The sequence below is a fragment of the Opisthocomus hoazin genome, chromosome 3 (assembly GCF_030867145.1).
Source record: "Opisthocomus hoazin isolate bOpiHoa1 chromosome 3, bOpiHoa1.hap1, whole genome shotgun sequence".
Taxonomy (NCBI): domain Eukaryota; kingdom Metazoa; phylum Chordata; class Aves; order Opisthocomiformes; family Opisthocomidae; genus Opisthocomus; species Opisthocomus hoazin.
In genome coordinates this window covers 93,554,149-93,577,856 of record NC_134416.1, presented here as the reverse complement: position 1 = coordinate 93,577,856, position 23,708 = coordinate 93,554,149, and the positions used below count along the sequence as shown (strand labels likewise).

At 37.5% G+C, this 23,708-nt stretch overlaps 1 protein-coding gene across 3 annotated transcripts in view; it reads left to right on the top strand.

Moving 5' to 3' along the window:
- The window catches only part of CDKAL1 (CDKAL1 threonylcarbamoyladenosine tRNA methylthiotransferase), a 426,501-nt gene that overhangs the window by 180,007 nt on the left and 222,786 nt on the right, over nt 1–23,708 (top strand). For all 3 annotated transcript variants that reach the window (XM_075417076.1, XM_009941257.2, XM_075417078.1), the window contains one exon: nt 11,955–12,058. In XM_075417076.1, the coding sequence (XP_075273191.1) occupies nt 11,955–12,058 (104 nt within the window). The remainder of the gene's footprint in view (nt 1–11,954; nt 12,059–23,708) is intronic.

Here is a 23,708-nt window from a genome sequence, read left to right as displayed (position 1 = left end):
CAGTTTCCTGTACTACAACTTGTGTCCATTGCTTCTAACCCTGTGACCTTGAACCTCCAAGGACAGCCTGGCTGTGTCTTCACTGCATGCTCCCTTTAGCTGTTTGTAGACAGCAGCAAGATCTCCTCATGCTAGCAATGACTGCGCCGATTCTCTCACCCGCTCCTTGTGTGCCGTGTTCCTGAGCCCATTAATCATCTTGCTGTCCTTCCTCTGTACTTGTTTGTTACTTTATGTCAATGTCTGCCTTGTTCCAGGGAGCTCAAAGCCAGACACAGCACTACAGATGCAGTCTCACAAGTGCTGAACAGAGGGCATTAGGAATTCCAGTCTGTTGGTTTCGTTCTGGAGAGTGCAGTCCAGTTGCGCAGTCCAGTGCATTTGACCTTCTTGACTATAAAGGGCACACTGCTGACTCACGCTCAGTTTGTTGCCCACCTGGACCCCAAAGTCCTTATCCACAAAGCTGCTTTCTAGCCAGCCAGTTCCCTCCCCACCCGCACTTCTGCCTGGGGTTTCTTGATCCCAGATGTCAGGCTTCTTACTTGACGCTGCTGAATTTCTTGAGGTTCCCGTTAGCACGTTTCTCCAGGCTGTTGGTATCTCCCTGAATGGCAACCCTGCCCTCCAGCACGTAAACTGCTCCTCCCATCTCCAGCTTGGGGTTTGCTGGAGATGCATTACATCCCTTCACATATGTAATCAATAAAGTCATGAAATAAGTGGCCCCAGCATCAGTCCCTGAGGAGCACCGATACTAACCAGCCACCAGTTAGCCATTGCACTGCTGACCACAACCCAGCAGTCCAGCCAGGTTGTAACCCACCTTGTTGTCCACTGATTCAGTCCGTCTCACAGCAATTTGGCTTTAAGGATTCTACGGGAGACTGCAGCAAAGGCCTCTCTAAAATCAAGGTAGATGACATCCCCAGCCCTCCCCTTCCCACAGGGTCAGTCACCTCTTTCTAGAAGGCAAGGTCAGGTCACGTCTTTTGCTTCAGACGACTCAGCCTCACATGGAAGATGTCATTTTAGCCCATGTTTATAAAAGCAAACCAATATCTTATAGTATGATGTCATCAACCTTATTTGTGAAGGTGTTTCTGCCGGGAAGTTGTTGGGTGGTGCTTACCAAATGAAATGGTAATGTTCCTTGCTGCGCTGGCTTGTTGGGTCGGTTGAGCAGCCCACGCGCAGCTGGTGCAAAACCCCCATCATCCAAAAGGTTGGGTCCTTTTAAGAATTTTGTTAAAGTTGAAAAATTGTTTCAAGTCAGCCATTGCAAAGATAATGTTGTAGCCAAGTGTGGCTGTGGAAATAGGAAGAAAAATTCCACTTAAGTGTTGACTAAGGCCTGTAAACAACTGAATTGCTGAGCTACTTTGTGTTTTGTCTCTCCATTCCTCTTTATTGTGAAGTCTAGCTTTTGATGACTAGAGCTGCCTCTTGTGTATTTTCCAGCCTGTAATGTCTAGAAGGCTGTTTCGATCCTGAATCCCCAAGGGGTTCTGTGGCCTGCTTTTAATGCTCTGATTTGTGCATTAGGTGCTTTAGTCGTGGCCTTCCTGATTTTCTTTTAAATGACTGACCATAACTATCTAAACTGTGATGGAGGTGACCAAAAAAAAAAAATATTTCATCAACTTAGGTCTAACCAGACAAAAACTGGTTGTCTATCTTTGTGGTTTAAGAAAAAAAAAAAAAGCAAGCTAGCAAGTTATGGTTTCTGTCAGAGCTGGCATCAGTTGAACTGGAAAAGTTTCAGACTCACCACAGACTTGAGTGGTTAAAGAGGAAATCAAAGCATACAAACCCTGGCTAACAGGCTTGGAAGAAGGTCAGACTATTCCAGTCACTGGGACATGAGGACATCGCGGGCGAGTTATTAGCATAATGGTCACTGAATGCAAGGCAACAGGAAAAAGTTAAGAAAATGGGAGGCAAAAAGGCAACATGGAGGAAAAGAGCTGAGGAATCATTAGAAGGGGAGAATTCTAGAGAAGTAGATGGAGAAGTTGAGGATCGGTAGTTTAGTAACAAAAGGCTACTGTTTCCTGTTTTTCTGCCCTGTCACTATGCTTTTAAATTCTGTAAAATATATTTAAACAATGACATTATAAAATAAGGAAAAGAAAATAATTTCTAAATGTTAGTTTGCCTAGCTAATCAAATTAGTTTTCCTGATTATTCAGAAGTAAGTACCTTAACTTGCATTTCCCTGAAGAGATTCTTGAGAGGTACAGGGGCAGTAAGGACGATATGTCCGTGAAGACAATCTGACTGACGCAGCTCTGCAACTGTGTAAAGGGAATATATTTGCTTTTGAAAATCCCTTTGGAGGCTCTTAAAGGCAAACATAAGGCCCCTGGTTTAAATTTCTATTTTTAAAAGAAATCAGTCATTGGATCCTTATAACTGTGTAAATCAGTCCGTTAAATTGCTTGGAAAATCTCAGACGGATCTAGGATTGGGCAATTATGTTGAAATATGTGGTCTTCTTTCATTTTAAGTTGCCAGAGTAATACATAACCAAGAGCATGTATTTGAAGCATGTATGTCTCTAGTGCTGCTCGTACACTTTTTTTTTCAGCAAGACTAACCAACTTACCACAAGACAGAGATGACGTTTACGAGCAACAACATGGTATTAATTGCACATAATGCTTAGATCCTTATCTGCATTGGAGCTTTTAAAACTTCTACTGCTGCCACAACCAGTAGGACCTTTTGGGGCAGAAAGCTTTGTGTGGATACGATCATTGCAAAGGGATTCTTTCTAGATTATAAATGCTGAGTTTGTTTTTATTATGCACTTATATCCATTATTTTACCCAGACAATTCAGATCCACTTTCCCACAGACATTTTACAAATACTTTTTTGGAAATTGGTCTGATGGCAATCTCAGATAAATTCTAAATTAAGTCTGGTGGTTTCAGTGCTGCTGAAATGTAACTATTTTTCCTCTCCAGGATGTTTTGACCAGTACTAAAACAATGCCTTTTATCCCGTGAATCTGTGTGGTACCTGCTGTATGTTACAGAATTAACTGCAGCCTAATGTTTCCTGTGAGATTTCACCACTCTAAAAGCATCTGTCCCAAAAGCCATTCGGGAAGTAAAAACAATAGCTCTTATCACAGGCAGTGGTCTACTTTTCAACCATGTTTTCTGTGTGGGTGTTTCAGGAGCTGCTAATGTTGTGAAGATGGATGGTAAATGAAGTGGATTGCGTGTAGAAAGGCACTTCAGTCCCCTTAGGCTTCTCCTTCCACTCATAGAGATCTGCTGAGATGCTTCATTCCTGAAACAGAACTTTAAATGTGCTCATCATCTCCCCACCGCTATGTAGAAATCACAGTTTCAATTTAATCCTTAGTATTTTGTTAAAAAAAAATGAAAGCAGAATTTTTTAAAGCTTATGAAGTTATTCATTATTAACCCAGTCGGGTTTTGCAGCACATTATGTACAAGGTATGCTAAATCTTCTGCCGACAGTAGATTTTTTTTTTTTCTTTTAATAAAATTATCCTATTTGATGCTTTAAATACTAAGGCATTTGTCAATTCACAGCTCTCTAAACCTTTGTAAATTAAAGCAAGCCTCCAAGAATCCTGTCCCCAGAGGTCATTTTCCAATCACTGCTGTTTATTAGGAGGGAACCGAGAATAATACTTGCTTATGCATGCTGAAATAGTGACGTTGGGGTATTCTGCCACTGCATCTGTGGGATTAGCTGTGAGCAGATTTCTAAGACAGTATCTTTTCTAAGGTTTTTATGTCATAACTCTTTATTTCTACCACCTTCATTACTGCTATTTGACTGAGACTAGAAGTCATCATCTTCCAAATATTGTTGCTCTTTATGAAGTGTTGAAAGAGTTGATTACTTGTAGTTACCATGCTATGGCATTTTCTGCTCTGTGCAACCACGGAACCTAATTTATCTACCTCTGCTATTTCAGCTGAGTCACTTTCTTGATATTAATGACTGTCATGATCTGCCACCAAAGTTGTGGTCTGTGTAGCGAAGCAGCTATTTGGAAATACTTCCAAAATAATTTATGTCTTTGTGAATCACAGAGCTGTAGTTTGAATTGCAGTTTCCAGTAAGTGTCTAGCAATGCACCATTTTGGGTTGGGGGGCGACACAGACCTGTACCGCTTAGCCATGGCGCTTTTAATCTTGTAATATAAGTTTAGAATGCCTGAGTGAATTAATTCGAACAATTGCTAAACTGTGTAGGCACAATAGTTAATCGAGATGTTCTTGAGACAAGCACTAGCAAGTGCCATTGATGCACTTGATTTTGCTGATGTTAAATCCCTGACCTTAAAGTGAGCAAGTTGAATGTATGATGATATAACTACATAGTTGTGACCTTTGAATCACCTGCACTTGACTGTAGGAATTCAGTTTCACAAGATGCAAATATTTAAAGTACAAAATTAAATCATATTACAGCTTATCAAACTAAGCTGCCTTCTCTCCGAATTCCTTTTGATTAGTAACTATTGAGACATTACCAAATAAAATACTGGCTTCAAAGGTCTGCAGAAGAACAAAATTATAATGCACTTTTTTCACATTTTGCTGAGCGTGGGATGGGTTTCAGAATTTAAAAGCAGCATTCCCTAATGGCATCCTCCTTTGAGAAAAATGTGTACAGTCCTATACACTGTACAGTGTTTCTTGACAGGTTATCCTATGTTCTGATAAAACTTTTTTGAGAGGCTTTTTGTTTTTAAGTTGGTATTGCACTTCCAGAACAATTTCTGAACTAGTTGGCTACAAAAATAAATTCATAGACATCCTGTTTTTATCATATAGAAAATGCTGTGACATGGAGTGCATCTGTGTAGCATAGCCCCTGTGGCTGGTGCCCCAACTCAGTCTGAACAAGCTGGGATACTAGGAACAGTTTTTCTGTAATAGTCTGGTTTGCTGCGTAGACTAAGTAGTCTTGGTGAGAAATAGTTTGCCACTGTTCCAAAAGTATTTTAAATCCTGAATCTTTTTAAAGTGAAAATAACCTCCCAAGCCCCAGATTTTTGCAGGACATTATCTTCCCTGTCAGAGTGGGTTGAAACGCTTCATTGTAACATGTGCAAAGTTGAAGCAAAAGAACGGTTTCCTGAAAACAAGTCAGGCATATTGGGCATGGGGCTTTTTTTCTGTAAACTACTGTTTTTTTCCCTGATCCGTTGCAGTTAACAGAATTTAGAAATTTTGTAAGTACAAAGTAGCATTTGTAGAGGTAAAACACTGAGTAATATTCATGAAACACTAAGTAATATTCATGGCATGTAAGTCTACGGTATGATATTTAACTGTAAATACAGTATAAATGCGGTTGTTCGGTTTACAAAACTCTGTATCTGAAGGAGAAAAATATTTGTAGAATTCTATTAGCTCTTGTTTAGTGAGTTGTGACTAGTATCCATCTCCTTTTCGTCTGCTGGGAGTACATATTTCTGGTATTTCTTTTGCTCAGTCAAGCCTGCAAAGGGAGTTTTCTCTTTACTTACACTACAGAGCATTTTTATCAAAATTACATTTGATAGAAACTCTAAAAGTATCTTACAAAAGCCTAAATCTCTTCTGTAAACTGTATTTTGAAACAAGCAAATCATGATCTCCTTTCAGGAAAACCACGGTTTACTAATACAAAATATTCTTGGGCTGGAATCTTTGAGGCCTAAGGAAGCCTGATGGTAGGTGCAGAGAGATGGTGCGGCTGACTGTGATGAGCGATCTTTCTGTATTTGTACTGATGTGATGTTCCAGGGGGGTACGGGCACTGTACTACTGTCAGAATTTTTTTTTTTTTTTAATAGGGCCAACTTCCATAAAATCATGAATGTGAGTAACTAGTTAGATCTCATAAGGGCAGACATTAGTGTTTAGACTGAATTGTGATTAATGACATCTTAATTTGTTTCTGCAAATTTCTCATTTGGGAGAAGACCACCTTAGGACTGGGTTTTGGCTGGATTTTTTTGATTCTTTACCAGCTCATTAGCCTGACACCAAACAAGAATTTGCTGGATTATTCAGGAAATTAAGGGGGCAGTACCACCCCATCTTCCCCAAAATAAACCACCTGCAGAGCAGCAGGGATGTTCTGTCACACGCTACTGTCTCAGCTGCTCAGCTCTCCCATCTTGCTTACAGTTGTCTGGTCTTGGTCAGTCACGTTAAATGCGAGTGACTAGCGCACTAATGGCACATTGTGGTCTGGAATTGAGCTGTTTTCCGATCCTTGAACAAAAGTTGTTTTGTACTTCTCCTGTCTGAAGGGGGAATCCTGTCTTTGTTAAACTTGGTGGTACAAGCCCTGTTAAGAGGAAGCAGGATTTTGCTCCTCATGTCTGTATTCTCATCCTCGTCTGGTGCTGAAATCCACTGATTAGTCCCACTGAAGGAAAATCTTTGTTTGCCTACTGTGTCATAAGTATTCTTACTCATAATTAGTTCCATCTGTAGGGGGTAGCCTTTCATGTTAAGTGTGTGTTTTATGAGGAATATTACTGATTTGAAAATGAAGAATCTGCTAATCTAGTGCACAACATGAGCACGTACTATCTGGACAAAGTGAAGACCACTGTTTACTATGTCTACAATAAAATTTCAGGCACTTGACCAAAATGTTGATGATGTTCAGTTTGGTAACATGTTCAAAAAGTTTTTAATTAGCCACATGGTAGTAATTTGTCTGTGGATAATATTTTACCTTGCTGTGAAGTAGTTCTGTGTATTGGGCACATAGCTGATTAAAGGTTAATAATTCAAAGCAAGAGGTTAATAATTCAAAGCACCTTAATCAGTTTAGTATGTTGGAAAACCAAGACTTTGTTTTTTGTTCTGGAATCACTACAAAATTTATCTAAAACATATTGGTAATTATAAACACAATGACCATTAATAATTGCTTCTATAAATGTCTGTGATTTCTTTGTGCAAAAAAACTTTGACCTGTATTAATACAAACCAACATTTACAAACCAACTTGAAATGCTTGAAAAGGCTTCCAGTTTAACACAAAGCAAAATATTCTTTTGCAACTACTAGCATATTGGCTTTTTAGTCCCTTATATTTGAGCTTTAGCTGTGATAAAGGCTGATTTTTTTTTTTTTTTTTTTTAAGGAGAGCTTTACCTGCTGGTCTGTTTTTAGGCTATCCACTTGCTGATGAATGCCGCTTAGTAAGAAGCAATACTCAGATTCTCAGAGTTCCCAAAAGCCTTTTCCCCTTGACTGTCTGTGGTCTGAGTGTGTGGCAGCATGGATGTATGAATAATTTGTAACAGAAACCTGGAGTGGAGGCTGGCTTACTAGGGGAAAAAACACCTACAGATTCTTTATTATACTTATGGTTGGGTTTAAATTCATATTTTCAATATTAGCTAATTCATAAGTCTGTGAAAAGTTTTTAGTTTGGAATTTTTTACAAATATTTGAAATCTGCATCCTTTTGTTGGATCAGCTGTAGCCTAAAAGATTAATTTTTTCCCATGTTGGAATTAACACATAGTACAAATAGGATTTAAAGGTTTTGTCTTTTTTTGGTTTGTTTTGTAAAATTGATCATTTTCCGTGTTACATTGAAGTCTGTTTGGTTTTCTTACATAATCTCTTAAAGTACAACAACAAGAAAAACTAAATTATTTTGACATTCCACAGTATTTTTATTTTATAGTAGGAATAAATTAATTGGTGCAGCAAAACATGAAAAAAAAGTCTGCCTCCAAATCGCAACTTTCAGCTCCCACCCCAAAACAAATCAACAAACCCCTTGAAGTTGTACTTAAAGCCCATAGTAATAAAGCTCTTTGAAACAATCCCACATCATACTGTGAATATCTGGAGAGTAACTTCTCCTTCTTTCTTCCTGCTTCTTGCCTCACATTTCCGTTCAGTCTTTGTGACCAATTTTATTGCAGTACCAGAGAAAAACTGGTATTACCATATTTTTTCAGGTAGCCCAGGACTCATTTTAAAGAACATCTGCCCAGAAAGCAGCTCTGAAGATGCAGGAGAAACTAGTTTACTGGAACGTAGGCCGTGTTAGGAAAGGAACATTGATTGAAGATATGAAACTGATCCTCAAGGTTCAGAGATTAGTAATTTCAGTATTTAATAATGTTGCTTAGTACTTGTACTATTTCATACTCTTGCTGTAGAGCTTTGCAAATACTACTACCCAAATTCAAAGCAAAATGCATAGTAAGAAATATATATGATTTATGCATAAAATATAAGGAGAAGAGGGGAAGAGGTAACATGCTGTTTTTTATAAATACACTGTACATGGTCTTCTATGATAAGGAAACAGCAAAGTTCTATGTAAATAGCATAAATAATCCTTTTTACTGTACATCAATACTAGTTCAGATTTGGGCTGGTTTTGGATCTATTACATGTGAATAAATTTAGAAGTTTGTTTTAACTTACTAAAATTATAGTTTTTATCAATCTTATGATGAAGTGACAGGTTGAAGAAGGTCTACAAAAAGCATTGTGTTCACGCAAGATTACAGTTTAAGGTGACAAAAAATTGGTAATAAACTTTTCACTGAAACTCAAACTTTTACCCCAAATTTGTAAGAAGTTGGACTTTGCAAATTGAAGTAAATGATAAAAGTTAGTGGTGTAACTATTTTTTTTCTTCCCAAATCCTAGCTTAAATTTGATTTTGATAAGTTTATTTCATCCCAAGAAAGAAAATCTTGATGCATCCCTTTGTTACTGATGGCTGACAAAATTCTCTTTGGTGAGTAAAAGGGCCCGTGTTAAAGTAACCTTGGGGTCACGGGGCAGGATAGTTGCAAGTCAAATCTCTTCATGATGACCTGAGAAAAATGACAAAACAGCTGGTAAGGTTGTTTTCTTTGGAGAAAGCAAAGTTCGTTACACATATCATCAATGTAAACCACACTTTTGTGTGTTGGTTGTGAAAAAGCAGACGTCCACTGCGAAACTGATTTTGTTTCCTTGAAATGAAGGCATAATTGAAAAAAAAAAACACAACCAACTGCAGAGCTATAAAAACCCACACAAACAAAAAACAACCCCTCCAAAAAACCCAAACCAAGATTTGCGGGCCAGCCTATATATGACAAGTAATTACTTTTCTTTACTCTTTGCTCTCTTCTGCTGAACATGGCTATCTAAATGCCATCTGCACGGCTGGAAGAGCCGTGGCCAGCGTTGACTTGCCGTGCTCCTGCCAGCTCCCTCAGCTGCCGGGCAGGACCGGCGGCCGCCATCTTGCCTAGGTTGTCCTAGGAGCCGGCCGGTGGCTGTGCCGCGGCTCGGGGTGGGCTGCCTGCCAGGTGCCCTTGCAAAGGCGTACGAGTTTGCCTACAAAGTTTTGTCTCCCCAGCATTTTCTTTCAGCGCTTTGTAGACCTGGCTAGGGGCAGCGGGGGGCTGCGGGGGCCTCCGAGGGGCGAGGCCATTTCCAGCCGGCTGCAGGCGGGATGCGCGTTGAAGGCTCTGGACCGAAGGAGTGAAGTTAAGCCTGGGAAAAAGGGGAAGAAAGGCTTCGGTTAAATGTTTGTCTCTGTTTCCCACTACCTGAGTTTGTAACTAAGTTCTTATATTGTCTGGCGATAGGTTACGTCTCCCCGAGTTGAGGCCATTTTGCCTGCGGCAGTGGTTGGCGGGGGATCTCCCTCGCTCCCCTTCGGCCCGACCGCTGCCCCTGTCGTGCTGAGGGGGAGGCAGCCTGGCTGCTGGCCCCCGCCGACACGCCGCGCCGGGCTGCCGAAGGCAAGTTTAGCGTTGCTTTCTGGGATGTGACAACATGCATCACCAGTCCACAATGCTGCTTTTGTGTAGCTGTGTGGAAGAAAGCGGCCTTGCCCGAGTGAATGATGGAGAGGGGAAGGAGTGTGGTGGGGGCTGACTGGGCGGGAGCCTGCTTGGGAATTAAGTCTTGGTTTGAGTGGAGAGGTGTGCTTTAAAAAACATGTGAAACAAACAAAAACCAAAAAAGGAAATAAAAGAAAAACATTTTAAAAAGAGGGAGACCTGCTTTGCAACCCTGGAAGAACTGAAGGAGTTTGAAAGCGTCACAGATGGGAAGCGGGGAGGGAAATGAGAACCCCCTGGGCTGTGAGGGCATATTTCAGGTGGCCACTGAGCTGGTAGGAAAGGTTTTAGTTTGCGAAATAGGCTACACAGAGAAAATATAAACCAATTATGTGCTTATATTCTCTTGATTTCAAATGCTACTCCTTTAAACATGCTTTAGATTGCGCACAATGAAAGGCTTTTGATTTGCAGAAGAAAGGAGATATGTAAAAATGATTTCACATCTGGTGAATAACTTGTGTTTAGGTGGGAATGAATCAGTTGGAGTGGGTTGTAAAGGTTCACACTTAGATCTTTTTTCTCTGTTTTTAGTAGATGATTGTATATTTTACTGAATGGCAGCATATTTCATATACATTTTCAGTTCTTAATAGAACAATCTCATTGCCGCGGTTAAGCACTATCTTTTAGTTTTCTGATCTAAAATGGATGCTAAAATCTGATGGTTGGGTCTGATAGGCAGGAAAAATAATATATGTAAGATGATACATGATTTATAACATCCAGTCTAGCAGAGAGTCTCATGGATTATCTAGATGTCCTCTGTCAGAAAGTAAGATGTGGTTGATGGAGAAGGTCTCAGTGCTGAGGTGATGTGCAGGGGCAGGACCTGAGAAAATGTTCTGCGCAATGTACTGCACTTCCTGATCCGCTGCTTGGGGAAACAAGGTATAACTAATGTGTGTGGGGATCTTTGTGAAGGAAAACCTTTAGCATTTGCAAAGCAGTAATTACCTAGTCATGGAGCTGTCAGACGTGATAACAGAAGACAAGATAAATCCAAGTAGTAAACACGGTCCTGTAGCAGGTGACTGCTTCAGAAACCATCTGATGCTGTCTTTGCCTTTTCATTGTTGTCTTGAATGTTCTATAGTAATACTCCTGTAATTTGGGCATTAGCTTTTTCTGGCACCTAAATGTTTTATTATATTGAAACTGTGGCTTTTTGCATGTGAAAATGGACAGAATTTAGTATGTTCTAGTAACCATGAACAAGATAAATATTTATAACTGCATTTTTTGGTTTTGTGGGTTTTTTAGAGGTTTAAATGCTTTAACCTATAAAAAGGTGTAGGGCAATATCAGCTTTAAAAATGGGGGAAGGGGAAAAAAGTTTAACAAACTCCTTTTAACATTCTGCTTATCACATTTATGGCACTACCAGGATCCAAAGGCTAGTCCAAGAAAAACATGCAGCTAGTGGTAGTTTTTGTTTGTTTTGATCTTTCCATCCTTTTACTTTGAATTAGTCTGCCTTTACTACATTGCCAGGTAAATTAAAAGCATTTACACTGTTCCTTCAGTTTCTTACAGGAGGTTTTCATTAGCACCCCGATCTTTTGTGCCAAGCTGTCTTTCTGGTTGGCGATTCTGTCTTCATTATGTTATTTTATTTATGCAAGACAAAAGCAAGAAGGAAAAATTAAATGTGTTTTCAAGAAGACACACTGTTTTTAAAACCTACTTTTAGTTTTTCAGGACTGTTTTCCTGTATTTCCTTGTTCAGGTTGGATTTTTTGTGTAATAGTGGGATTGGAAACCTGGAGATCCATATTTAGTAATGAAGAATTATTAACCCTATTATAACTTTCTAAAAATATGTAAGTGCCCACTCTTGTGTTTTGTATGTGGTTTCCATTGATCATTTTTTCAACCTTTTATATAGATGTGAAAGGTACTTTAAGAAGGTAGGAGGAGAAAACACTTTGCAAACTACTTTATTGATTTTTAGAACAGAATACTACTATTTTCTGGTCATTGATATAAAAGCTCATTTTTCCAGGTGTACTTAATAAAGATAGCTGTGCATATAAAGATTTTCTTGGCTAGAAACTGAATATTTTCATTTTCTAAACAGGTGTCTCAATGCATGTACATACTGCAAGACTAAACATGCCAGAGGAGATCTAGCAAGTTATCCAGTTGAAGAACTAGTAGACAGAGCCATACAGTCTTTTCAAGGTAAGGAGTTTTATCCCTGCAATGAAAGTCAGCCTCTGAACTGTACTGGGTCTTATTTTCACACGTAATGATCATGGTACAATATGGCTTTATTACAGTATTGATGTTCTTAATAGTCCTGATCATGTCTGGTAGTGCCTTTGTGGTAGAAAGCCACGCTTTCATTATGTTGTGCACCACTGTTTACAAAATCTAGTCCTACCATAGGGAGTATTTAATTTTGATTTTAATCTTGGTTGAGCGAAGTTCTGTGCAAGCGCTTTGTCGTGGTGGTGGGGAAACTGTAGTATTTGGTCATTTTACTCTATCTCTGATTTCTTAAAGGGGAAGGCAGTAACTTTTTTTCACTCAACAATAAAAGCAAATTTCATTAAATCCGTAGAATTCTTAAAATCTTTAAGCATACATTGCTTTTTCTGATAATGGATTTCCTGAAGGAGTTCTGGGATGTTTCTGAGAGCCATATAAAGCTTATCAGCTTTTAAGTTCAATAGGATATTTGTAATGTTGTATGGACCTAATCAAACATCAAAAGTTTTTCCTGCAGTACAGTACTCTGTGCCAGTATCTGCCTAAAACACTTGTATGTCTGATAGTTATGATGGCCTTATTGTACCTTAACATTTGTTCTTTATATCTAAATTTTGCCTGTGTTAAAAAAAAAATACCCAGATTTCCAAATAATGCCAGAATTAATTTCTGATGCAATCTCTGTGAAGGGACAGGTGGTGTTTTTTGTGTTTGCATGCCATTTTGAAGGATTAGACGTATATTAAAAAAATACTGAGGGAATTCAGGTGTCACATCTCCTTCCGTCTTTGTATCAAATACCTTGAATCAAAAGCAGAGCAATAAATACAGTGTATGATGTCACATTCCCTGTGCATGTGCAAACAATACGTTCATTGGCTTTCACTTACGGCTCCGAGTGTTGCAGCTGTTCTAGTAAGAAGTGGGTTTGCAATGATTCAACGTGTTTTTAAATTCATCCTTATTTAGGGATCCATAATTGACCTTATTTAGGTCACTGATGAACTTGTGCCTGTTCCTATCAGTAGTACACAAGGAAGAGTCCTTTTCCTAATCAAAGCTCATGTTCACAAATTCAAAGTTCTGCAGTATCCACACAGAAAGTTCTGTGATTGTAGGATTGTACATTGCCTTTTGTAAGATTGTAAATGCCTTTTTGTTTTGCTTTTGTTAAAAGCCAAGCTCCTCTCTTCTTCCATGAAGCTTACCTAGAAGTGCCACAAAATTTCTCCTATTGCTTGGGTTCGTGCAATTAATGCTGCTGTTGCCGTGAATTGGATTGTCTGTTATGATAGATGGGAATCCTGTCGTGTCTCAGATTTCCTGTTTTAGTAGGACAAGTTTCTAAAACCTGTATGCGTATTGTGAGATGGTCAGTAACTGAAATACAAGGTGTATAAATACACGTATTATTTTGGTGGAGAAGCAGTTCAGGAAATATGTTTTGGAAAGCTAGAAGTTTTCGGTAGTACAAGACAGGTGACTTTGAATTTGGCAAGTAGTCACCATGTAAGAGAAAAGCTGCTATTTGATGATTATGGTTATTATTAAACAGTAATTACCAGATACAAATAAATGCCTGGTGATAGCAAGACATGTAGGTAGAAAAGGAACACTACATTCTTTTCCTTTCATCTAGGTGTAACTCTGAAGTACTTTTATATTATGAGTAGCATGAAAGTAGTGTTATTCTGATAGTACTATGTAGCTGTTGAAATGTTCTAAAGAAACTTTGAACAATTTGTCAAGGGAATATGATGAAGAGAATGTATGGGTAATACAGTCAGGATTATGGTCTTACTTAGGTTAACTATTTAAATTTTCTTTAGATTTATTGTATGAATGTAAAGGGAAAAAAATCCAGAATTGTCTATCCTATTTTTGGGTTTTTTTTGTATTTATGTGCCATAAAGTCCACATTAATTTAACATAAAGATGTATTTGCTTGATATAACAAGAAAAAACCCTCGAGTTTTGTTTGTATTTGCAGACAATAAATGTGAAACTTTGGAAAGTATTTTGAACTTCAAATATTGTACGTTTGGATTAAAAATTCAGTAATTCAATTCATCTTTTGTATTGTGGCCTTTATTATAAATATTGACTCTTTCAGAATAACTTGATTTCTAATGGAAAAACTTGCCCTTCAGATATTGTTTTGAAATTTCTTGAAGAAATGCTATGACGTGTCTCACAGCAGGCTTCTCCAGGGAGTTCTGTTCTTATTTGGCCTTACACTAGTACCTTTCTTGGAGGACATAAGAAAAGAAGCAAGTACTGATTTGTAAAACGACAGGCTTTGCCTCCAGCTTTCACATACTTAGGTATGAAAGAGTCAGATACTTAGTTTGCAGTGTATGGAGAATTTATTACTGCCAGCTTACTGCAGCTGTGCTGCAGAGATGTCATCAATCCAGTAAAAGACTGAAGCAATTCAAAGTCATTATTAAAGTTCTTGCTGAGTTACTGAGCCACAATCTCTCCAACAATTGCTTCTGTTTTCTCAGAAGATGTGTTGCTGAAGCTCTAGTGAAAAATACAGAGAGGTACAGATGTGTGATGAACAAGTTTTTCCACTTTGGAATTATTCTTGGGAGAACCGAGGTGTCTTAGAAGAACAGCAGCAAAACAGCATGTGATGATTGTGTATAACGGCACAATGAAGTCGTGTAAGAAAAGATAGACTGGTGTCATTTGCAGTGTTTTGTATGTGTATATTCTTACAGTATACAACTTGATAGGCCCCAAAGGTGGGATATTTCAGTTGTGGAACACAATGAAAATGTATTAGAAGAGCTGTATTTAAGGACATTTTGTTACAGGTCCTTAAATTTTAGCACAAAAAAGCTCTCTAAAATGCTTTATTCAGGCGATCATACCTTTGATAAGATTGCAATTGACATTTAGAAACAGTATTTCTAGCAGCAGTATGTTGCCAGAACAGGCTTTAGCATTGTGATCAGATATTCCCAATTTTTCTTCAGTCACTTCTGTACAGCGGCCTCTGAGTAGGATGCCTCTATGTAGTAAGTATTTCCAAGCTGTAGTATGTGCCACATTACTCAACTGCAAGTCATTTCAAGTAGCCAGTGGACAACTCTTGGACTGCTAATAATGTGGTACGTAATAATGTATCTGTGTGATAGCAGCTGTAAAGGGGTGCCTGACAGTCATCACTCTGTGATGTTTGTCTGCAAGATGACTTCTGCAGATTTTTGAAAGTCATAGGGTTTTTTACTCAAAATTTAGCTCTGTGACTTTATTTAGCTGCTGTTTTTGAGAGTTTTGCATGCTTTGTGTAGGTAGGTATTTATTTCAGTGTATTTCAGCGTCCAAACCTTGATCTTTTTGGTCAGTTTTGTAAAAACAAAATTTAATACTCTGCTGAGAGTGGTAACTGGATGACAGCCGATGACAAAGTTGTAATAATTTCCATGCATGTTCAGATAATTTGTGTAATCAACTGATTAAAAAGAGATTATGGAAATAATCATGACTGAAGGTATCAGCCTATATCTTGTACTTTTACAACCTCTGAAATAAACTATTTTTCTTTTTGTATTTTATTTTAATATCTTAAATTCAATATAATGTGCACAAAAAGTAAGGCTGTTGCAGATTTCTAGTACATGCTGCGTACTTCCATAATGCATTTGACTGAGTGTTAAGGTGTACTGAAATTAAGTTTGTTTGCATACTTTGTGTGGGTTTGTCTCTTGTCTGACCTCCATAGTAGTTTTGAAGTTACAACTGACATCAACTGTAATAATACATGACTCTTTGTTTACAGAATAATCTATCTGAAGTTGAAAGTAGACTACGGAGATTTTTCACTTTTTTAACTTTAATGTTTTTTCTGTAAATTTCAAGTTTTAGTAAGTAGTTGTAGAATTTTTTTTTTACATGGACAGCCCCGTCAAATCACATTATATAACAGACTTCTGTAAGACAGCTAGTAAAAGTATTGAGAAATATAGTAAAGTGGTCTTTGAGTAGAGAACAAATGTCTACTGTAAGATTGTTTATGCAAAGAAGTTTTCTACATCTGATAGTACAGCACTTTCTTTGTGTCATCAGTTTAGTAGTAAGTTTTTTTCCAAATTTGCTGTATCGTGTTCAATGCTGTATTTTAGGGAATCGCATCTGTAGTTATGAGAGAGTTCTTTCTTTCATTCCCAAAGCTACTTTATGTATAACAATGTGTTTTTGCTTAGTATATGAAGTGGAAGGCTGAGGTAGCTGCCATTGGTGAACAGCGTTCGAAGGAGACACAGAAGTTAAACAAGCCTGAGCTTTGAATGTTGTGTGGAATGGTGTCCTGGGATAGCTTTGGCTAAATTGCAAGCCTTTAAATTGATTTTTTTTTTTTTTAATGGGATTTTAGTGACCATAAAAAGATGCTACCTGGTAATTTGTAAACCCTACATATTGCAAGAGATTTTCTGAGCAAAGATAGTACTTTGTATTGCCAACGTTTTTTGCTGGCTCAGCAAACTAAGTTAAAATGTAAATAGTTTTATGGAATTAGCTGTTATTTCATTCTAGTTTACAATAAAAATCTTCTATATGTACCAGTACATTACACTTCTTTAGCATTGCATGCCTGCTGCAGAAGACAGGGAATATACTGCTATTAAAATATGCACTGTATAATTACTACTATACTAGTTTATTTTATGGTAGAAACCAGGGAGCTCAAATGAAAGTCAAGTCCTGTTGGGAAACATTGTTCTCGTATCCTTAAGCTATGTGGAACAATTGCTTCTGGATGAATAATTGCAGTGGCAAAATAGAATTTATTTTTATTCCATTATTTGCGTTATGGTTCACTGGTATGCATGGTGTTGAATTCTGAATAACCCTTCTCTTTAGAAAATCTTGGACGAAATGTGGCATTCCAAAGCAGAGGGAGCAATCTAAATGAAGATGCTGAGTCTTGACTTTCATTAGTCATCTTTAGCAGTTATCCCTCATCTTGTGGATTTTGAAGTGCTGAGAGTTTAAAGGAGATAAATGTTGGATATTTCTCTCTCTACAAGTATTACTGTAAACAAATGTTTATGCATAACGATAAGGATTGATTTTACATAATGTGACTGGTTTCCAGAGCTTTTCAGGTCACTGCAAGCTTTGCGAAGGTTCTTTTGGTTTTAGTAGATCTGATGAGGCGCTGGCAAGACACTCTGCTTTATTGATTGGTAACTGTTTTCCTTCCTGCACCACTACCAGTTATCGCTGTATGTTTTCAGAGCAGCTGCCATTCATGAGTGAACAAATATTAAGTATCGGCAATGTTTTTAGTTTCCCATTAACTGACAGAAGCAGTACCAAATTAGGAAGCTTAGGCTACGTCTTCTTGGTAGTGGGTTTGATCTTTGAACACGCTGCGAGGAACTGGGTGCTCAGTCACCCAGATGGAGACCTGGGCTGTGTACTCAGGATCCTTCTAGGGGTGAAACTAAGACTGTAGAGAGAACAGTTGTTGTGTATGGAGGTCTCACCTTAATGCAGGATAAACGCTTACTCGGAGCCTGGATGCAGACCCAGGAGTGTATAAGCTCTCTTAGTGCTTTCAACATGGCCTTTGTTAATGATCCTGAGCATGCCTCAGGAAAGCTTTCTTAACTAACTTTAATTCCTTGTTCACTAATATTTTTGCCCTCCTAGTGTCAATGTTCTGTCAAATAAGTATTTGTATCTGTTATTCCCACGCTGATGTTTTTCTTCTGTAGCCTAACAGCATTATCAGAAGTCAAGCATTTCCTTGTGCTTCCTTGTCTCAAGTTTTATTCAGCAGTTTGTGCAACAGTCCTTAAAGAAAGCTATCTCTTCTTCCATACTAGCTATGTGATGAAAAGACTTTAAGAGACCTGTTGGATAACAAAATCCTCACAAAATAGTGCACTGGTGTTACCAACTGATATCTGGGGTCTGTGTTTTGATTGTTCGTATAAACTCAGATCTTGACAATGTGAAGATTGATACTTGATACTGATTTTTTGGCTGTCAATTAATTTCTGTTGGAGTTATGCTTGAAAATGCTTGGAAACTCCCTGAAACTGAGTCTGTGCTGTATGGTTCAAACAAGTAGTCAAAGACTAGGACTCTGTTGTAAGAGTGGGGAATCCTTTGTGTGGGAAAGAAAAACTAATCGTTATATGTCTATTGTTAAATATAATGAAAAACTAATGTATGTTAATGGAAGACAACTAAACATTTGGTTGAATTAGATGGATGTATCTTTTGGAAGTGTGTTGTTGTTTGGGGTTTTTTAATTCAGTTGTCTTGGAAGGATTGGGAAAGCTGCTTTGTATAGAATGGAAGTATGTTTGCTTGGTTGTTCTCGGAGTAAAAGAGTTTGTTTCATTTTGGATTTAATTATTTAGATCAACTTGACTGTTTTGTTTGGTTTTCAGAGTACCCCTTGGCTTTCAAAATATAGATCAACTCTGAAACCAAACAGAACATTTGTGAGCGGGGTGATTTTTTTTTTTTAATAAAGGGAATGTTTTACTGTTGAAAATGCTTACACTGAAACATGTCACTTTCATTCCTTGTGAAATATTTCACCATTTTGAAATTCTGTTAAGTTTTTAAAATTTTCTTTCCTTTTGAAAGTTTGGTCATTTTGATACAGAAATGATGCTTGTTTCCCCAGATCTGTAAGCTAACTTTAGGAAGCGTCTTTCTGTTCAGCAAAAACAGCTTTAGAAAAGCGAAATTTTTAGTATTATTTACCAGTCATTGCCCAAGGCAGCATAACAAAAAGTTGTGTATAAATTTAAGAAAGATAAGCTCAAGGCACTTTTTCATGCTGTGTCCTGTATAGCAAAAGGGAAGCAAAATATAAAGGCAGGTTTTACCTGTAAATGCATGCCATTATTTTATTCTTTCTTTGCTGCTTTAGCCAGACTAAAGAAATCTTGAGAGTGGAAAAACCAAATGTTAGTATGCTTTAAACACCTCCAAAAGGGGTTGCAAAAGCCAAACAAAACTTTCTTCTAAGGTGAATGTAGTGAACAAACATGAAAGGTCAGTGCTGGTTGACTGTTTCTTGAATTCTCCCATACTTAAGTCACACTATGCATTACCCTGTAAAAACCTCAGAAGGAAAAAACTTCATACTTAATATCTAATATAATATGATATGTCAAAGTTGTAACATGTATTGGCTTCTGCTTGCTCTCTTTTAGCAGCAAGAATGGCCTTGTGAGAGTATGAAGTCCATGCCCATTATAGTTGTTTTTAAACTGTCTTATGGAATGCTTTTCTATTGGAATAGACAAATTCTAAAAATGCTGAATTTTTGAAAGGAATATATTGAATTCAACAACAAAGTTTTGTTGTAAAAGCTGAATGTGTTCCATTTAGCATTGTGTAATCTAATGCTTGAATCTTCTTGTCTGAAATGCTTTCCTCTGTATTTTCCAATTTATAGAATCAAAAATTTCTGATGCATCGGTTATAACATATAAAAGACAGGAAAATTTTATATGGAAATATTTTCTAACAAACACTCTTTACTCCTAAAAAAAAAGCCAAACCCAAACCCCATACCATTTTTCAGATCCTTTTCAATTGAATTTTTTGCAAAAACAGAATTTTCCTTATCACAGAGAATCTTGGTTCATACCCAGCTTTGCGATGCATAGTGTTTCTTTGATGTGTTTTTTATTTTAGGGGGAAGGAGGAGAATAGTGATAGCGTTTTTCTAAGATGAACCTCTTCTGTCAGCCTTTTTACTGACTTCTAGGAAAAGCAGACTTTATTCTAATATTTTTCCTGAAGTATAATTTGAATTTGCATGCCAGGGAGCTTGTGCTGCTGTATTTGAGACACTTTGATAAACAACTTCTCTTTGTTTTTCTGTGCTTTCTTTGGCTAGAGCTAAAGAGCTAGGTTTTTGTTGTTGTTATGAAGTTTATAGCATTCTTTCTGTATTGGTCTTTTGTGTCTTACTAATGTTTTCAGTTTTTCCCGCTGACTTTGCTAATGCACAGATTACTTATGCCAAGATAAATGTTTTGGTAGCAGCCTGTGATTTCTTAGAGTTGTATGGGATACTGTAATGAATTAGCCATGGCCCCTTGTTATCTTTTCTAATGATCCTGAAAGAAAAAGATATAATTACATTCCATCAGTAGTGATTAGAAGCAATGTCTTCAGGTATGTAAAAACTGCAGTGTAACAGATATTTAAACACACATAACATCATATAGCAAAGAGATTATTTAAAAGAATAAAAAGATGTCTTTTACGCAGTAAATTACAGTATTGTAGATATTTTCAAGCTTCATTTGAGTAAAAAAAATAGAATATTTATGAGCTTTCAGCTTGGCTCAGAAATTCCCCATTGTGTTTTTGGTATGTGTTTCTTTTATACAGTCAAGTTTACCAATATGTTACAGTTGTTTCTGTTGACTTTAGCATGTCTTGTTTCATAAAGGGTTCCTTTCCATTATTTTTTATTTTACTTGAGAAATATAGTGGCAATTACATTAAATTATGGGTGTCTAGCATTTTTCCTCATTGCTGTCTCAAGCTTCCTGAGGAGGAGAGGTGGAGAGGGAGGTGCTGATCTCTTCTCCCTGGGATCCAGTGCCAGGAGGTGTGGGAGTGGCTCAAAGCCACCTCCCTCAGGGGAGGTTCAGACTTGACATGAGTAAACCTTTCTTTGCCCAGAGGGTGCTCAAACCCTGGAACAGGCTTCCCAGAGAGGTGCTCAATGCTTCATGCCACTCAGTGTTGCAGAGCCATTTGGGCAACGCCCTTAAGAACATGCTTTAACTTTTGGTGAGCCCTGAAGTTGCTGATTGTATGTCCCTTCCAACTGAAATCTTATCTTCTCTTCTATTCTAGCTTACTGCATTCTGTACTTATGCATTAGAATACCTGAGCAGAGATCTGTGCTAGTTCCTTCTACATGTCGGAAAACATTCATCTCACTGTATAGTTACAGAAATTTTTAGGCAAGTTTGGTTCAAGACAAGAAGTCATTGGATGATTGAGCTGAACTCTTTGTTCTGGTCTGACCAAAGGTGTTCCTCCTCCTGTCCCCTGCAGAATTTCTCAAAACTGCATTACAGCAATGAGTTTGTCCCCATTTCAGACATTTTCACAATAATGCACCTTTTATTTACACCTTTTTAAAAGTTTCTCTTTTGTATTTGCTCATTAGTCCTGAAGTTGATGGTATATTTACATACCTGTTTGCTATACGGTGACTGAGTTTCCAATTCCATGTATTCTTGCACCTACCTGTAGTGAAGAGATCGTTTCCTCCGTTCATTTAATTATGACCATTGATTAGTTTTTGAATGTATCTATGATTTCGTATGCCACTCCTTTATTTTATTAAAAACAATTGCATTTAAAAAAATCATTGTTTCTGTGCCTATTTTTACTTTTTTTTGCGTGTTTTCACTTGGTCTTTTGCAGTTAGAGGTATAGTCTCTGAGGTGATGGCTAGATGTGAACTGACTTTGATCTAAAAACCATGTAGCCGTTCTTGTACATTTGTGTATATTATATATGTAGTCAGTCCACTGCTGTCAGAATGCTTCAAAGCTATTGCACATGCTAGGTGATAGACTCATGCAGAAGAAATTTGGTTTTTTTAAGATATGTTGCCGAAGGCTGATCACTCTGCAGTGCACTTGCAGTATGTTTGATGTTGTCATCAAAATATTAAACATACTGATCATCTTTGTGCCCTGTTACCACAGAGGACTCTGGGATTCACAACATGCCACTGTTTTCACAGAAATGCTAAGAATCAGCAGAAGGCTCAAATTTAGTTTAACATGTTGTTAATATTTTCATTAAGGATGTAGATCATGGCATGTTCTAATTTAATAGTTACCAAGAAGTTTCAGTAATATAATCTTGCTTCCATTTCTTTGTGACTCCATCAGACTTTAATGGATACTTCTAGTTAAAATCATCTATCTGCAAGAATTACATTAGGGAAAAGATGTTATTCTAGACAAGTTTAAAAACAAGAAATACTTTTCATACTGAGAAGTTATGGAGGCCTTCATGCCTTAATGTGGTAGATACTTTGCCTCAGGTCACCTTTTTTTAAAAAAAAGAAATTGTGCTTGGTTCTAATGGGTTTTGTGGAGACACAGTAGATTTTGGCTGTTACATTTTGCAGGCATGCTCCATACCTTAGGTGGATTTCGTGCATTATGGTTTTTATTCCTTATCGCCAGATCTGCTGTAATACTAGGTATCAGAAATGGGAAGAGGGACATCCTCATTTTTTGCTCCATGTGTTAATGCCTTCTTCTGGTGTTGATAGAAGTTACAGCCCAGTCAATCACTTTAATTGTCTGTGTTGCAGCCTCATATAACAAACATGCCATAATAGTTAATTTGCCAAAAACTCATGTCCATGCCACATTCAGGGCACGGATCACACTAGATTTTGAGGTATGCAGTGTAACATGCAAAACTGTAACTAGGCCCTTCCCTTGCAAAGTAAACCACTTAAGCACTGTTTACTGTTTGTAGAAGTGGGATTCTTTGTTTACATACTGTGTACCTTTTGGGGGAAAAAAAAAAACAGGAGGTGGCCCCAAAGAGCTTATAATGTTGTGGTGTAAACAATTCAAGAGAAATGCAGTAGAATAATACACGATTGCATTCAGGATAAGTGGTTGGTTACCGTATTTACTACCAAGACATTGTCCAGAGTCTTGTATGAGATCACAGAGAAGAGACTGTTATTCAGGAAAGCTTGGAAGAAAGACAATGCAGTAACAAGGAATGGTTATTCATTTGAGGAAGAGATATCTCCCTAAAATTTGCAAACATTCATGTTCCCCTAAAGCTTTTCGTCAGGAGTCGAAGTCTTATGTGCTGGTTTGTGTTGCTGAGTGTAGTAAGTTACAATAATATTATAATGTTTGAATAGCTTTAAATGGATTCTTTGGATGCTTTGGAATGTTTGTATCATGGTTGTCTGTTCCAAAAATGTAAAGCCCACTAATACTGTAATATGAAATAAAATGCACATTTTCTGAAAATCCAGACAATTATGGGTTTAGAATGCTGTCTTCTCTGTAAGTTGTTGTCAGAGGTACGTAGGCATTGTGCAGAGGATAACTTTCCAGATATATTGACTCTGTGGCCAAAATTTCTCATAGCATGATCAGAGTACCTTTCTGTCTCCATCAGACCTAGTCTAGTAATGTTGCTTTTTTATAAAGTGTTTCTGACAGTGCACGAGTTGTTGTAGCTTTCAATGTTGGAAAGAAGAATATAAGATGTATTTGAATGCTTATTTTGCATGCCTGACTAAGGCTCCTACAGACATCAAGACTCTACTAATCTCTTAGCCTTGGCAGTTTGAAGAACCAGAGAAGTCTGATTAACAAAGGTTGTATTCTTTCTCTTTAACAGAAAAAAAAAAAAAAAAGCAAGTTTTGGTCACATTTGCTCTGTATAATTCAGTTTTCTTATTCTTTTTTGTTTTTCTGCTCAAATATTTGCATTTGTGCTGTTTAAACCCTTGAATGACAACCAATCTGTTTAGTTTTTCGTTTTTATGAAAAACAGTGCATTTTATTTTTGTTTGAAATAAAAGTTTAATACAAATGAGCCAAAGCAGGGATGT